Here is a 15914-nt window from a genome sequence, read left to right as displayed (position 1 = left end):
ATTTTGCGGGAACTTTAGTTTGCTGCGCAGAAATAGAGTAAGGCTCTTAATACAATAACTGAAAAAGTAAATAAATTTAAACTTTAAGAATAGCTGAACGAGTAGATATTGAATCACTACATAGAGAGTAATCAAACTTCACTTTTAGAGTTATAATGTGTAGCATAGCCAAGCCAGACTGTACTCACAAAATTTCTGATAACTACAGTTGGCCAATTAAACAGTTTGTCCATTGTAGATAAAACTTACTCCAGGTCTAAAGCACCTGAATGACATTTTTTTCCAGTGATTTAATTTAGCAGACACTCTTGAGCACCTGCAATGACTTATGTAATAGACAATAGACAAGCGACAGAAAACTTATGACTCATCCCATCATCTAGAAATTGGGAGGATGATAAATATAAATAGCTGTAATATGATAAAGACTATTAGGGTAGACAAATATAAAAGTAGCAAGAGTGTTAAGACAGCAATTAATTCTACCTGTAAAGAAAAGTATTAATGGAAGGCAGTTGCTGAGCCTTCTTTTGAGGGATAAATAGGCATTCAGTGGGTGAGCAGGAATGCAAAGGATGTTTTGAACAGAAGCAATAATGTGGACCAACTCACCAAGACATGTACAGCAGCATAAGGTGTATTGTCCCTAGGGATTAGAGTCCTAGGGATTAGGAAGATTAGCCTTGTTCATTTTGGGTTGAAAATTTTGTTAGGACAGCTAATGTAAATCATTGACAATGTAGATAGATATTCTTCAGACAAAAACTCCTCTGCTTCCATTCTTCACCAATGCTCTCGATTCCTTTCTATATTCCCTCCTATGTTTTCAAAACTCTACTTTAAAATCTTGACTTATTCCATTCCTTTATTTCTGTTGTTTCTAAGTGACATTAAATGACTTCAATCTAGATTGCAAGGTTCTTTGATAGGTTGGATTTTTTCCTCCAAAAATACAGTAGACAGGTGGTTTCATGGAGCAATTTTAGGACCTTGAGAAGGATTTATTCAGGACAACCCTCTCCCCTACCAAGTGCCGTCTTCTGTGAATCTGTTCCACCCTAGAGAGCTTCTGCTTTGCAGTCTCAAGTCAGACTCTGGGATCTGGCTCTAGGTGTTCAGAATATCCCAAGGACCCCATAAGAAGCATGCAGAGGCAGGACAGACATCTGGCCATGATTAATCCTCTCAACACCCTGGCCTAATGCAGACAGGACTTGGGCCCCCGCCAGCTACCCCTGAGAAAACCAGCCCCTCCCACCTGCTTGTCTCAAGTTTATAGACTACAACTCTTTGCCTGTCTTTCTTACTTTCCCCTCTTTGTTTATCAGAACTTTCAAGTAAATAAGACCTCATAAAAATTTGCCCCAAAGAGGTGGATTAATTCAGTCAGTCATCATGGCAGAGGTGGTTTCCAGGTACTGTTGATGCAGCAGAGGCTGAACTGTGTGTGAGGTTTCTGGGGCCCCTGGAAATCAAGAATGGGCATCAGTGTGCACATGAAATGAGTGATAGTATTCACATACCTCTTTATTTACTTAAGAATAATGATAAAAAAGAAAACCATATGGAGCTACTTTTTTCTTATTTAAAATGATGCTAAATCAGAATAGACATGTGCAATTTTGTGGGACAGTTGATGAGCATGAGTGAGTAATGGATTCTTCATTGAATCAGCTTCACAACTTCATTTAGATCAAGACTAGACATGGGTGTTTATGTGTATGTGTGTAGGTGGTTGGTGGGCTGATCCCACCCCACACACTCCTTCTTCCTTTCCCCTGCCACCCCCCACAATAACATCCTGTCACCCCTATTCCCTGTCATCTGACTCTGGCTTTCACGTAGGGTTCTCTTCCAGGAGCTATCTGTGGTATATTGATTTCTGTGGCTTTGGAAGTTTTGTGCTTGGAGATTTATCCCTTTAGGGACTAGTTACTGCGGAGAAGACAGCATGGCTAATGACTAGGGAATGCTGAGAAGTCAGGGCTCTGGCTATTCTGATCTAGCTCTGACCTTAACTAGCTGAGTCAATCCTAATCTATCTGCCTTCTCTTAAAAGGAGTTCAGTAAGTGCTTTCTCGTCCTCTTTGGACATCACATTATTTAGCTGTAAATGGAAGAGGTTGGAGAAGATGACCTCAATGGACCCTTCTAGATCTAAATTTTGTGATTATATTCTAAATGTTAGGACAACATGGTGCTTACTGGCATCAACACTAATGAAATTGCCCTTCATTTATCTTACAACGGGAAGTACACACCAGTGCAGCAGACCAGCCACGCCTGAAAATGGGAGTATATGGATTTTTATCATATGCACAGCTCTCTAGTGATGCTTGTGATGAATGTGACTGTCTCTAGGGAAAAAAAAAAAAAAAAAAAAAAAAAACAACCTCTCAGCTACTGTAGGATGGCCTGACCTGCAAACTGACACAGTTCTGCATGCTTGAGACTTGGAATGTAGTTAAAATGGAAAATTTGTGCTTACTACCTGTTGGTATGGAATTATTTTACTCCACAAAATGATCTTACATGACCTCTTGTCTAACTTCACTCTGACCTTGCTGAAAACATTCATAGTTTACCAGGTGGGATCTCAATCAGATTTTCTTCCATCCATTCCTTTTTTTTCCTTCTTCCTGCCATAGAGAGCAAGATGTTCTTCCAAGACTAAGCCTGTCCAAACCCAACTCGAGACCTCATCTTCTGTAAAACAGAGCAACAACAATCTTCAACAGCTCTGCTTCCCCCTCCTTTTTAAAAATCACACACCCATCTTTAGTCATCCTAAAAAGATTTCTAGTAACTGCCCCAGCTGCCTTCTCAAGATTCAGTTTCATGTACTCCTGCCACTGAAAGTCAAAACAGAGCAGAATAACTTCTCATTTCACTAAGGTTGCTTTTGTTTTACCCCATTTCATGCAGCCTTATTCTTTATGTGTTTCACTTCAAATTAGATAGCAGTAATAAAGAGCTTTCCTTCATAGTCTGCCTTTGCTGTAGACCTCATTTCTAGACTTGCTCCAAACAGCCAAGTGAAATGGTTAAGTAGAAGGTGAACAAGAGGAAGGAGGGGCTGGTACACACCGAGGCAGTCCACCCAGATGGTCTGTGTCTCCGACGTTACATCCTCCCCAGTTTTTCCCTTGGCCTTACCACCTCAACTTCTTCCTCAGGCGTGGTGTTCTCCTTGGGGTGCTCTCCAGCGGGCAGCATGTGCAGTGTGTCTCCACAAGGACCTGAGCTCTCCAGAAGAGCTTTCAACACGCTCTCTCTCCCCTCAGCCAGCAGAGGAACTTCCTCTGACCATCTGCTACTACATTAGACAAAGTTTATCAACTTTTCCACAGGATTTCTCTCCCAGAGCTGTGGGCTTCATTTCCATTGTTCATTGTGTGTCTGTTTTTCTCATTTCTTAGGAACATTTTTCTTTTGCATTTCATTCTTTCACTTTAATATGGATCCCACCCAGATACTTCTGACCACAAAACCTGATCAGTACTTTCCTTCCCCTCTTTTAATGCTATGTAATCATAGTCTAGAGACAAATAACAAAAATTCTTTCCTTTCCCTTCACTAGGAATTATTTGGAATTATTTGTGTATAGATTTATGGACTTAGTGCTATTGAAGCACCATCGTTCCACATCCTTTCAGGTTATCGAGAGCATTTGATTTCCCCCATCATATATAGTCACCACAGCACTCCCACCATCTAAGCAACTGAATAGTTCTTCACTAGTGCGGGAGCCTGAGGACAGGAACATGGAGCTCTAGTGGAGACTGGAAAACCAAGATTCATGAAGCTCAGACTTCATCAGTTGGTCTCTCACTTGATTTTGTGACTTGGACCTGTTCTAGCACTTGCTTGCCCCAATTTCCTCTTTCTGTGAAGTGTTAATTAAAATATTAATCTACTTAACTTGAGTTTGTGACAGTTAAAGCCACTAGAGACAGTTGATAGAAAACTTCTCTGACAAGGTAGATTGTTCTACAAACCTTCTGTTATTGTTAAGTTTATTAGCTTCAGCAGGGTAATATTGTAACTCAGATAAGAGCTTATGCTTATCTGTGCTCCTAACAACTCTCCCCCCTACACGCTTCCCCCCAGTGTAAAACAGGCATAAGGCACATTCCACGTCTGACTATAGATATTGTGAGCACTTTCTTTCCAGGCTACCTGTTGTGGAGATACACTGGTTCGCCCAAGTTCTTTTTATTTTTAAATATGTATTTATTTATGCATACAGAACTGGGGTACAGGGTAGAGTTGCAGGGGCAGTGAGAGGATTCACTAGAGACAGAGTGGGGAGCAGAACAGGCAAATTGATGAAGTACACTGCTGAGGAGAGCAACAGGCAAGACAGGAGAGGTCTGCTGCACCATGTGGATCACCTCTGGGGCAGGGATCGAACTCACACTGAAACAGCTGACTAGCTTTCAGTGCTGCAGTTTAACCCATGTGCCATCAGGGAGGTCCTAGTTCCCATAAATTCTTCTGTAGTGAAAGTCATCCCTGTTTGTGGCTAATGCTATAGCACTCTAGTTTGTGAGAAACTTCTAGCTAAAGAAGACCAGTACCTAGAAGTGATTTAGTCTACTGCCTGGCTACACTCTGAAGTCACTGCTCTTTGAGTTTTGGAGTTCACCTTTCTGAAAATCCTGGATAAAAATATTCATCAGCCAGTTTCCCTGCAAAAAATAAAACCAAAAAAACCTTGACATTCCCCTTTATCGAAGACATCAGCGCAGGCCAGTCCTTCACTATATACCTCTGTGTTCTTTTGCAGACTAGCGGATTAGCAACTTTTGGTTGTGTTAGAGAAAATTACATGAGAATTCTTTTTGAGCATTATCTAAAGAGCTAGCAGTGATTTTAGGAGACACACTGCTTCTGTCAAGCATGGACATTTAAGCATAATGTCTCTCTGTGCCTGTAAATGCAAACCCTCCCTGCAAGGGATATGACCACTTTTTGTTTACAAACCTCCTTTGCTTCAGTCAGCAGCATGATCTAACACAACAGGAGGAAATGGCAGCATCTCGGTAAATTGACAAGCTTGCCAAAGATTTAGGGAAGGGGCATTAGACAAATGTCTGCATTGTTACAACTGAGGCCTCCACGGTTCCTAAAAAATACATTCACACAATTTCTTACTGTTAGTATTTGTGACTATTTGATAAGCTCCAGAGCCCTTTTCTGCCATAGAAAGTAAATCATTCCTAATAGCTGAATTTTTTTTTCACTTTAAACTTGAACTTTTCCTGAAACAGCTATGTGTCATCACCATGCTTTTCTCTGAAGAATACTGTTCTCTCCTTGCCCTAGGATGGTCGTCTACGGATAAATGACCAGCTGATCGCAGTGAATGGTGAATCTCTTTTGGGAAAGTCCAACCATGAAGCTATGGAAACGCTGAGGCGATCGATGTCTATGGAAGGAAACATACGAGGGATGATCCAGCTGGTGATCCTGAGGAGGCCAGAGAGGCCAGTGGAGGTGATGCCAACTTTTATTACCTATAGCAGATTGCCCAGATGGCCATTGGCACAGGCAAACATCCATCACTAGAGTGGGACTCATCTTGATTCTGAAATATACCCAGAAGGACTCTGGTGGATGGGTGTGGCAGGCAGGTGTGCGTGTGTGTTTTAGGTGTGTTTTAGGCTTAAGTAGGTGTTGAAATGTCATGTCCATAAGTAACTTACTAGATGTATCAAGTTCACATAAGTCTAAATTTCCTCCACAAATTCCTAGAGCCCTGAACTTTATGAGTAAGAGTTTATTCACATAATAAAGCCTTAAAGCATATAGCATCTATATATAGGTTTTGGTTGATGTGCTAGAAATGTCTATAACTTCGAAAGTTCTTAACCAGAAGGCTGTAATATTTGATGTATTAACTCTTCATATTTTCCCGCATAACCTGCAGTAGCTCATATAGACATAGGACTTGGCAAACTTTTAAGCAAGTCACTTGTCTCATATTATTAAATTTTTTATTTAATAGTTATTTTTAAATATTTGTAATGATTTGGGTTTTTTTCTAACATAAGGAATAGTTTTACTTATAAGTGATGTGTAACATAAAATATTCTTGAGTGCTAATATCTTTAAATATTTCATTTAAAACACCATTATATTTATAAAAATTTAAAATATCGCTAAACATCATTTTTCTTACATATGAATAATAATCATTAAATACTCCAAAAATTACTTTAAGAAAAGATAAAAAGATTTAAAAAATCAGTAAATCACACATATTTTATAAGGACAGATAATTTTTGTGTGATGCACTAATGTACAAGCATAAAAATGAATAAAATATATGAATATAAAGTCATAAATTCAACTTAAAAATCAAAAAAGAAAGGATTTGCATAATAGACAAGAGTAGAATGTAGTTGGGACACGGGCTGGTTCATAACTTTGACTCTCTAATTTTGGATTATATAAGTTGGCCATTTTCTGGCTTGGTAAACTTGTATAGAGGTGAGTAATGATTACTTGCTGATGATAGATAACAGTTCTCTGCTTTCTTCCTTAATGTATCTTCATTTCCTAGCACATAACAGACACAATAAAAAGGTTCTATCCGAAACCTACTTTATCTGAGATGGTGAGGAGTGGTAGTAAACTTACATACTTTCTGTTATTTTTATTATGTTATTAGCTATGGAAAGGAGTAAAGGTACCTTTTTACTCGTCTGTACATAACCTTGTAAATGTTAAACAAATGTAAATTGGCCAATTACCGAACACTATATGTAATGAGCCAACTTGTTTTTAACATTTGTGTCTGCCTAAGTGACAGAGAGGCATCTATGAATATTTAAAAGGTTTTACTTATGTACACAGTTATAAAACCTTTATCTGTTGCTTCCTATTGTAAGAGAATTGGCTCCTTTCTGGTTTAATTTAGTCCTTATGCAAGAGCCCTTGAATTTCATGGAAACTTGATTTTGGAGAATGGTGTGACAGGAGCCTGAGTCACTGGTATATTAGAACTCCTTTGGGATTTGGGAACAAAGGTGCCTCAACTAACTGAAAAGCCTGGAAGACTGTACTCCAGAATTCCATCACTGTGAGGATTATGAAACAAAGAAATGAGGGAGGATGAGGAAGGCTAGAGGGAGGGAAGATAAGTTGTTAAAAGAGTTACCCAACCACTCATTTTCCTAGTTTCAAGACATTCTGTGAACTAAGAGAATACATAGTGGACAGGTGTTCTTTATTTTGACTCATTGAATCGAGACATTTTATTATTTGTATTCTACTTTATTGTTTTTTTTTTTTTAATATTCACACTGAAATAGGTTGACAACTATTCCAATAGAAGAAACTGCTGAATTTTCCAGTTCTTTGCCTATCCTCAGAAGTGTCTTATTAATATAGTTCACTAGGCAATCAATTGGGAATAAGAAATGGGACAGAAAACAGTTTTCTGAGGACATTTAAACAAGATCTGTGTTTAACTTCCCCAATATTTGCATGCTTTCCATGGGGATGAGCAGGAACTTGCCTCTCTGCTATTGAGAATCTCTATGGTGCTCGTGAAGATGAAAGACCACTTTTTTTTTTGTTTCTTATAAAGATAGTGGCCTAAGGTACTGCTAATCTTTATTAAATTGGAAAAAATATGCAGCTATTTGATCTTCCAAATCTGTATTTTACTGTGTCAAAGCATATGTTTTGCCCTCATATTTTTGGTATATTCTCCTGAGGAACAGCAGTCCCCCTTAGGTACAATAAAAAGGCATCTGTAACCTAGAAAAAGATCTCAGTGCTACTCATATATTCAGGCAAATCAATTAGTTAGATTTGGCAAGAATACCAAAATGGTTACTTGAACATTATATTGATATAAAAAATTGAAAAAGCTACTTAAGAAAAGTCAAAATATATAGTTGTTGGAGTATTTTCCCACATTACCCAGATGTACAAGATACGTAAACAGTTTTGATGAGGACCTGGTGAAGAATACATAATGAGTCCTTGATTGAATCAAAATCATTTTAAGCAGAAACATGTTTTTCAAAGGATGAGCTTGAGGTTCAATTGTAATTCTATTTAAGCCCAGAGACTTGGTATTAAAAAATGGGTTATGACCTGATTTTTTTTTTTTTTTGCCTTCCCCAAAACATTTTCCTCCCTGCTGCAAGCTCATCTTGGTGGAAGCAGAATATGTTTAAAAATCCATTATATTTTTTATTGGCTGGGACACTAATGGAGGCTCCATGACAGCTCTATTTTACAGGCTGAATACTTTAATTAGGCTGGTTACTGATCACTTGTTGTGATATCGATTGTGTCATTTATCAAAGAGCCCAGAAAGCAGAACTTTTTTTCCTTGTTTTTAAACCAAAGAACAAGGCAATGTAAGGGAAGTTCTTCCACTGCTATCTTCAGAGGCCCCAGTTTTAAATGAGGAGTTCTTTGCCTCAGTATTAGGCTTGGTCTGATGAGCAATGGGGAGCACCGGGTGGGGAAAAAGTGTCGCATGTGTTGACAAAAAGGGACAGGAGCTGTTTCCAGCAGCTGAAAACATTTTAATTATGAAGAATGCAAAATTGAATGTTTTAACATTTTGTTTCACGAACAGGATACTGAGAGCTTGTAGCCAAAGAGGAAAGCATAAAACAAATGCTTTTCTCAGAAAGAGCGAGCTCTGGGGAGCAGATCTGCATTTCTGTTTGTGGCATGTTGGCATGTTTCTCTCACAAATGGTCCAGGGCACAGCCATGAAATGGCTTGCAGTTGATGGCTTGCAGTTGATGCCTTCTGACCAGTCAGAAGGCAAATAATATGAGCAAGAGCAAACCCCCTCGCAGCTCTGTTTCCACCCTCTGGAATAAGTCGCCCGAGACCCTTTCATCGGCCCCTCCTCCACCTCTTCAGCACCTGTGGCGCATGCTTGTGGCGGTGTGACTCCGGATGCTGCAGTTTTTAAAAACTGTGAATTTGTTTACAGACTGTCAGAATCAAGTAGGAGGGGGAGAGCCATGGGGTGGGGAAGAAGGAAAATCTCAGGAGAACCACTGTCTGGCATTGTCACAGCAGTTTGTTTTAGCTCCTGGCCAAAAGACCCGGTGTCTGTGGTGGGACAGACTCATGGCATTTCAGTGGCAACCTGCTTGGGCTCTGCCTTGTCCTAGAGCATATGCACTCAGTCGCCGAGGGGGAGAGAGAGGAACCAGCTGGTTGGCAGAGAAACACCCTTGGCATGAACTGTATTCTTGTGTTGACACTGCCACAAGCTGTACTCCCAGATGGAAGGAAATTTGAAGAAGCCAGTTGTAAGTGGGGGAGAAGAATAATAAAGTTAATCCTTTTTGCACTGGCTATCAGCACTCCTAATCCTTAGTACCACATTGTCAGTATTTTTTATTTCATATTCAAAGATGCTTTCACTGATAGGGCCATTTTGATTTTCTACAATGAAGGGCTTATGTGCAACAGACTCTTGAAAGATTATTCCTAAATCAGTCATCAGGGTTAGGATGCAGCTAGCTACAGCTACTTCAGTGCGAGTTGGATCCCTGGCCCTAGAGGTGATCCCCATGGTGCAGCAGACCTCTCCTGTCTCGCCCGCTGCTCCCCTCAGTAGTGTACTTTGTCGATCTGCCTGTTCTGCTCCCTGTAGGTCTCTGGTGAAGCCTCTCACTGCCTCTGCACCTCTGCCCTGTACCCCGTTCTGTATGCACAAATAGATAAATCTTAAAAAAAAAAAGAAATGCAATTTTTATTTCCATCCCTTAGGAGCCTGCAGAGTGTGGGACCCTCTCAAAGGCCTGCCTTGAGAACTGTCAAAACGCGGTAACCACCCCCAGGAGAAACCAGAACAGGGTGTCGCCTCCATTTGGCACTTACAGTCCACATGACAAACAGAAAGGTAAGAGTTCTCGATTATCATCCACTGCAAATGATGTGAGAAAACACAGTACTTTTATTTATTTATTTATTTTTTTAAGAAACAAACTGGAGTTAATTAGACTGAGTGCAGGTTTTGTTACTCTGAGTCATGAACACAAGGAGGGGAGCTGACTCAGAAGTTGTGAAGTATTCCTGGCACTGCCACCAGTGTGAGCGACAGCTCTGTGCTTGCCTCCGCTGCTGCCCCAAACACGGAGGGTTATGTATAAAACAAACCATGTCTGCAGACGCAAAATGGCAAACTGTTATTTTTGTTTTTGATAATCTTTTGATATTGGAAGTTACCAAGTCAAAATCACTACCAAATAAAAAAAATGTATGGACTAGCTTTGAACTATAAAATTGTCTTTACACAATTCATGGATTTATGCTTGATTCTAAGATGAGTGTGGTAAATTCCGTGGCCCCAGATCATTATGTGACAGATGGAGTGTTCTTGTTATTGCTTTGCTACACTGTCTCTCCCTTATTATCTGGTACTGATAACATTTCTAGTGAAGTCCTAGGTGTTAAAAAAAATAAAAGAGGGTTTTCTTGTTTTTTCACAAATTATAGTTCAAGTCACTGAGAAAATTCTCTTATTTCCCTACAATCACCTTTCTTAAAATTCTCATTTTATCTGTTGAAAAGCAATGCATCATCATTATAGAAAATTTAGAGAAAAGCAAAAAAACAGAAGCTATAGTTCTACTCATAGCTCTATCAGCTCTACTGGTCAATAACATTTGTGTGTGTGTGTGTGTGCATAAACACACACATATCTTCGTATTTATTTCAAGTTGGGCCTTCTTGCAAATAAAATGAAAATGAAATGTGCTAAATATAATGTCTATGAAGTTGCTGTCATTAATAACACATCATGAACATCCTACTTTGTCACTGCATATTCCACAGCACATGTTTGCAGTTGTATCATAATCTGTTGGATGAAGGTAGTGTATATTAATTATGGATTCAATCTCTTATTTTATGATAACTTACGATGTTATCAAAATTTATTTGAGAACAGTTTCTAAAATCTGAGATTCATCAGTCAGAGCAGACTTGTGAATCTATAACTCTCCTCTCCTAGATTTAGATTATTTTTTCCAGAATGTGCTGTCTTTCCTTTAAATCCCTCTGCTTTAGTGAGTAGTAGCAACAGCTTGGCCAATTATTAAATGTTTACTGTCTGTTAGATATTGTGGTAAGACATTCATGTGTACACTCCAAGTGAATATTGTTATTATCCTCATTTTGCAGATAAAGAAATAGAAAATAAATAATTCACCGAGATCATATACTTGATACACGAAAGCTGGGATTCAGCTCTTGTCTCTCTGACTCAGTTTCATTCTCAGAACCAGCATATGTCCTGTCTTACACTGTCCCCTTGAAACTATGGAAATCCTTTTACCTGATACTAAGAATGTTCTTCAGAATCTGACTTGACTTTGCATCCAGATAAAGAAATACTCAGCATGTCTTTTTCCTCTTCTTAAAAAAAATTAAGTGTTTCTTGACAGAATAGTAGTAGCTCCTGGGATCTAAAATCACAGTAGCAAGGGAGTCTGGGCCAGAGGAGCAAGTATTCCACAAAATAGAACAGGCTTTCAGCCTTTTCTCTACCATGCCCACCTAATGATTGAGAACACTGACATCTGTATTAAAATAACTATGCTTTATACTATTTGATTGGTATTTAATTCTCCAGAAATGTGGTCCAGGGACATTCTAGTTCAGGGTTTTATTTCTAATGACATCAGTGACACCAGGAGGACATTGGGCATGTTACTTCCTATCTTGTTTAATTTTCAATTCCTATAAAATATTAATGTTGAAGTGATCATTACACAGTATACTTTTAGGGAACATTGTGATAATCAAGGAAATGACTCCATTTTTCTAAAAATGTCTCTAGTGTGTCTCTAGAAAGGATAACAAATGCTAACATAGTGAAACTATAAAACTAGTTAAAGTATAAAGCTATACTCAGAAAAATAAAAAATGTTTAAGTAATAAATTCCTCTCAATATGTTAAAACCTTAGAGCATGAATAGACCGTTCAGACTTTGTGTTTACACTGAACATTAAGACTCCGATGGGCACAGGTAACCACAGAGAGCCACTGAGAGGTGATGTCTCTTCCTTCTGAGACGTAGGGCCAAGTAGAACAGCTGCTACACTAATGAAATCCATGTGGACTAACACAGGTCTTGTTATACCCACTCCTCCCACCTGGATTTTCCAGGTAGCATAAGAACCCAGTTCTTTCAAGAACCCCACTAAATATTAGTTTTAAAAGCAGAGAAATTCTATTAGTATGTCCTGTGGAATTGAGATATACTACCTACTTTTAAGAATTATGCCTATTTAAAGCAGAAACATTAAAATTTAATAGTGAGAGGCTGGTAGATGGAATTCTTTTACTTTTTACAAAAGCCTATTGACTTAGAGCCAATATATGGAACAGAAATTATAAACGTGATGCTGTAGATGAATATCATCACCATTGTTTCCATGTAATCACTGCCATGTAATATTAATGCCATTTTAAATGTGGGAACCATTGAGAGCTCTGAGTTTTAAATGTATGTCAAGTGGCAGACTCATGAACTCCCAGTGAGTGTTGGCTTACAGTACTGACTTTTTAAGGATCTCCTCTAGAAACAAGATTGACTTCACAAAATAATGTCTAGTGAAGAAAGGAGCAGTTGTAGTCAAAACATTAACTTTTTTCCTTCCCTTTTTCCATTTCTTTGTATACTTAAAAATCCAGTGTTGATGTGCTGTGTTCCATCTATTTTTGTAATAATAGTACGTACCACCCACAGTTCCTTGGTTATTTTTTATAGAGATACATATTCCTGTCAAGCTGTTACACAGAAAAGGCATTTTTAGAACTAATATTTGTAGAAATTGTAACACCAGAAAATTCACATTTGTGTTGGAGAATTGCTAGCAATGCCCGCAGTGGAATAAGTATAGTGCTCTAAGATGGTAATAGGGATGGAGGTTGTATCCCAGGGGGTTACTATAAAATCCTATTAAGCATCTGAATGGTAATGAAGTGCACCAACACTGTATTTTCTGAAGAATCTGCTGGCAGATCTCACCCCAGGCCAAGTAATAGCCTAAGCATAGAGCGCCTCTGGCTTGTTATTACTGTGCCTTTCATTGCGTTCAACCCAGCATCCAGTACCCTACGCCTGCTCCCCACCTCTCAGTCCCCAGGTCTGCCAAGGATCACCCACTGAGGCCCCCCTATGTCTTCCCTTCCTACCCCAAATCAGACACTCTGGTTCTGTCTTGTCCAGCTGGGTGCATGTTCCCTGGGGTCCTTTGAGAAGACACGTGACAGTATAATTATTCTTTATGCAGCCCTGCCTGGAGCCAGCCGGGGAGTCACCCCTCTGAGCACTGCCTCTGGAGCAGTGATGGGAAATCGAATGACACTTTTCAATTTGCCTGCCATTTATTGGCTACCTCCATTGTAGAGAGTACAGTCAGGGATGCAAGGTTGGACACAGTGTTGTTATCGCCCTCCAGTATAATCTAAAGCAGAGGTCAGCACACTTTGTTAAGTGCCAGATAATAAGTATTTTATGGTTTGGGGCTTAGGATCTCTGTTGTAACTCTTTGGCTCTGCCACTGTAATGCAGAAGCAGCTATGGACAGTTCATAAATGAAGGGGTATGACTGTTCAGTGAAACTTTACGAAAAAACCAAGTAGCAGCTCGTATGCGATCAATGCAATAGTTTGCTGAACTCTTGTCTAAAGCCACATCTCTTTTACTCTTCTTTTCCTATTTGACTTTGGCAGGATTGATCCTTTAAAACAAGTACCACAATGAGACATGGTAATTTTAAAAAGGACTATTTGGCCATAAATTAAATAGTGACTAAGGGTGTACTTTCAAAGTTTACAAACATATGTAATGACCATCAGACTTCCCTGGTGTACTCAAATGAAATCCACAATTTGGGGTATGGGGGGCAGACAAGAATTCTAGATAATCTCAATCATGTAAGTCTTTACAAAGTATTTGAACCAAGACAGGGATAAACTTTCTTCATAGAACCTAAATCTATTGTTTAAAAATACAACTAGGATAAAAAGTGCACAAAGAAGATTTTTACCTCTATAGCTGTCACTACTTTTAATGCACATAGATTTAAAACATGTAGATGAAATGAAACTCAAAGTTAATGACTTTAACAAAAGAAAGTATCTAGAGAAGATGCTGAAGAAGAGGGAGGAGAGGAGGACAGGAAGTTCAGATCAGTCAGTAAGAGAAAAAAGTAAGCAAGCAGTGGACAGATCAGTAGATTGCCTTGTGCAGATGATGCTCATTGCAGAATGATGACTGTTGTACAGGACTTGCTGTTCATAATATTAATTTAATAGACGAACACAAAAATGGCAGTGGATGAAAGTCAGTGATCTTGTCTTCCTTGTTCATACCAATGATATTTGGCAGCAGCAGGAGTAGCTAGACCCCCTGCAGTGATGAGGGAGGTGGGCTTCTCCATTGGGAGCTGAGCCTTCTAGAGGCTTCACTACCTGTACCTTTGACTGGCAGATTGGAGAAGCGGGGAGGCGGGGGTGGGGGTGCACTGTTTCTTTTTTTTTTTTTTAAGATTTATTTATTTATTCATATAGAACTGGGGTACAGGCCAGAGATGCGGAGGGGATTCACCAGAGTCAGAGCGCGGGGTACAGAACAGTCAGAAGTACACTGCTGAGGGGAGCAGCGGGCGGGTCAGGAGAGGTCTGCCTCGCCATGTGGATCTCCTCCAGGGCAAGCGGGGATCGAACTCATGCAGAAGTGGCTTAAGCTTCTTTGTGCTGTGCTTTAACTGCTGAGCCACCAGGGAGGGCCCTGGTGCACTGTTTCTTAACCTCTGAGACTGGGAATGGTGTTGCCATCACAATTCACATCCTACTGCGAGACCTAGACTAGGTGGAAGAGCCTACCTAGCCTGGGGTCTGACTGTGTGCCCAGGAAGGAAGGAAGGACACATGGAGTGAAAAGGGCTTTTCTCTGCCACTGTCCCAAATGGACTGACAGGTCACAGAGCAACAGTGAAGGTTTTATAGAGAAGGTGGCATTGAAGGTGAGAACTTCTCAGGTGGACCAAGAAGTTGCCAGTTCAATAATTTGAGCCAGCAGAAAAGGTGCCCCCTTATGTTCCTTGTCTCCAGTTATGCTGTGGTCTTGTGTTTCTCTGCGGAAGTCTCAGGCTGCCTGACAGCTGCCTGAAATGTCTACATCATTTGGGGTGGAAGGGAGCAGGCAGTGCAGGGGGACCATGCCCATCATGCCATTGCCTGTCATGCTTCCACCCCTGGTACCTACTTGTCGGATCGCCTGCTTCAAGCCTCTCTCCTGAGAACCCATGAGCACTGTTAGACCCTCTTCCATTCTACAAGAGTCCTGGGGACAGACCTTGGCAGAAATCCTTGCCCTGGTCTTCAGAGAAACAGAACCAAAGTGAGTTAGCTCACAGGACTCTGGAGAGAGGTGGGTCCCCAAAAATATAGGGTGAGTCAGCAAATGGCAGCCAGGAGTCCCAGAAGTGTGGTTTCAGTCTGAAGGCAGCACCTCCCAACCAATCAGTGTTTTTATTTTAAGTGTGAGGGCAGGAAAAAGCCATCTCCTTGTTTGAAGACAGGCAGGCAGGAAGAGTTCCATACAACTTTGACAAGGGTCAGACTTTGAATTTTTTTAGACCTACTACTAATTGGGTGGGGCACACCCACATTAGGGAGCATAATCTGCTTCACTCAGCCTCTGGTTTAAGCAAACACTCATCCAAAAACAGCCTCCCAGAAATACCCAGAAACATGTGTGACCAAATATCTAGACATCTGTGGTCCAGTTAAGTTGGTGCATAAAATTAACCATTGCACTTGGTGGAGAGGGAAATCAAAGCAGGCCGTCACCAGCAGCAGTTGTCCGGGCCAGAGAGCCTTCTGTTCCAGAAATCAAGGACAA

General features: G+C 40.1%; 1 protein-coding gene across 2 annotated transcripts in view; it reads left to right on the top strand.

Moving 5' to 3' along the window:
• Window positions 1-15914, top strand: part of PARD3B (par-3 family cell polarity regulator beta) — a 489342-nt gene that overhangs the window by 103423 nt on the left and 370005 nt on the right. For both annotated transcript variants that reach the window (XM_012727531.1, XM_012727528.1), the window contains exons 9-10: window positions 5329-5499; window positions 9763-9895. In XM_012727531.1, coding sequence (XP_012582985.1) covers window positions 5329-5499; window positions 9763-9895 — 304 coding nt within the window. The remainder of the gene's footprint in view (window positions 1-5328; window positions 5500-9762; window positions 9896-15914) is intronic.

The sequence above is a fragment of the Condylura cristata genome, unplaced genomic scaffold, assembly GCF_000260355.1.
Source record: "Condylura cristata isolate star-nosed mole 26May11 unplaced genomic scaffold, ConCri1.0 scaffold00002, whole genome shotgun sequence".
In the NCBI taxonomy this organism is placed as follows: domain Eukaryota; kingdom Metazoa; phylum Chordata; class Mammalia; order Eulipotyphla; family Talpidae; genus Condylura; species Condylura cristata.
Note: the sequence above shows the minus strand (reverse complement) of the source record. Positions and strands in the feature narration are given on the sequence as shown.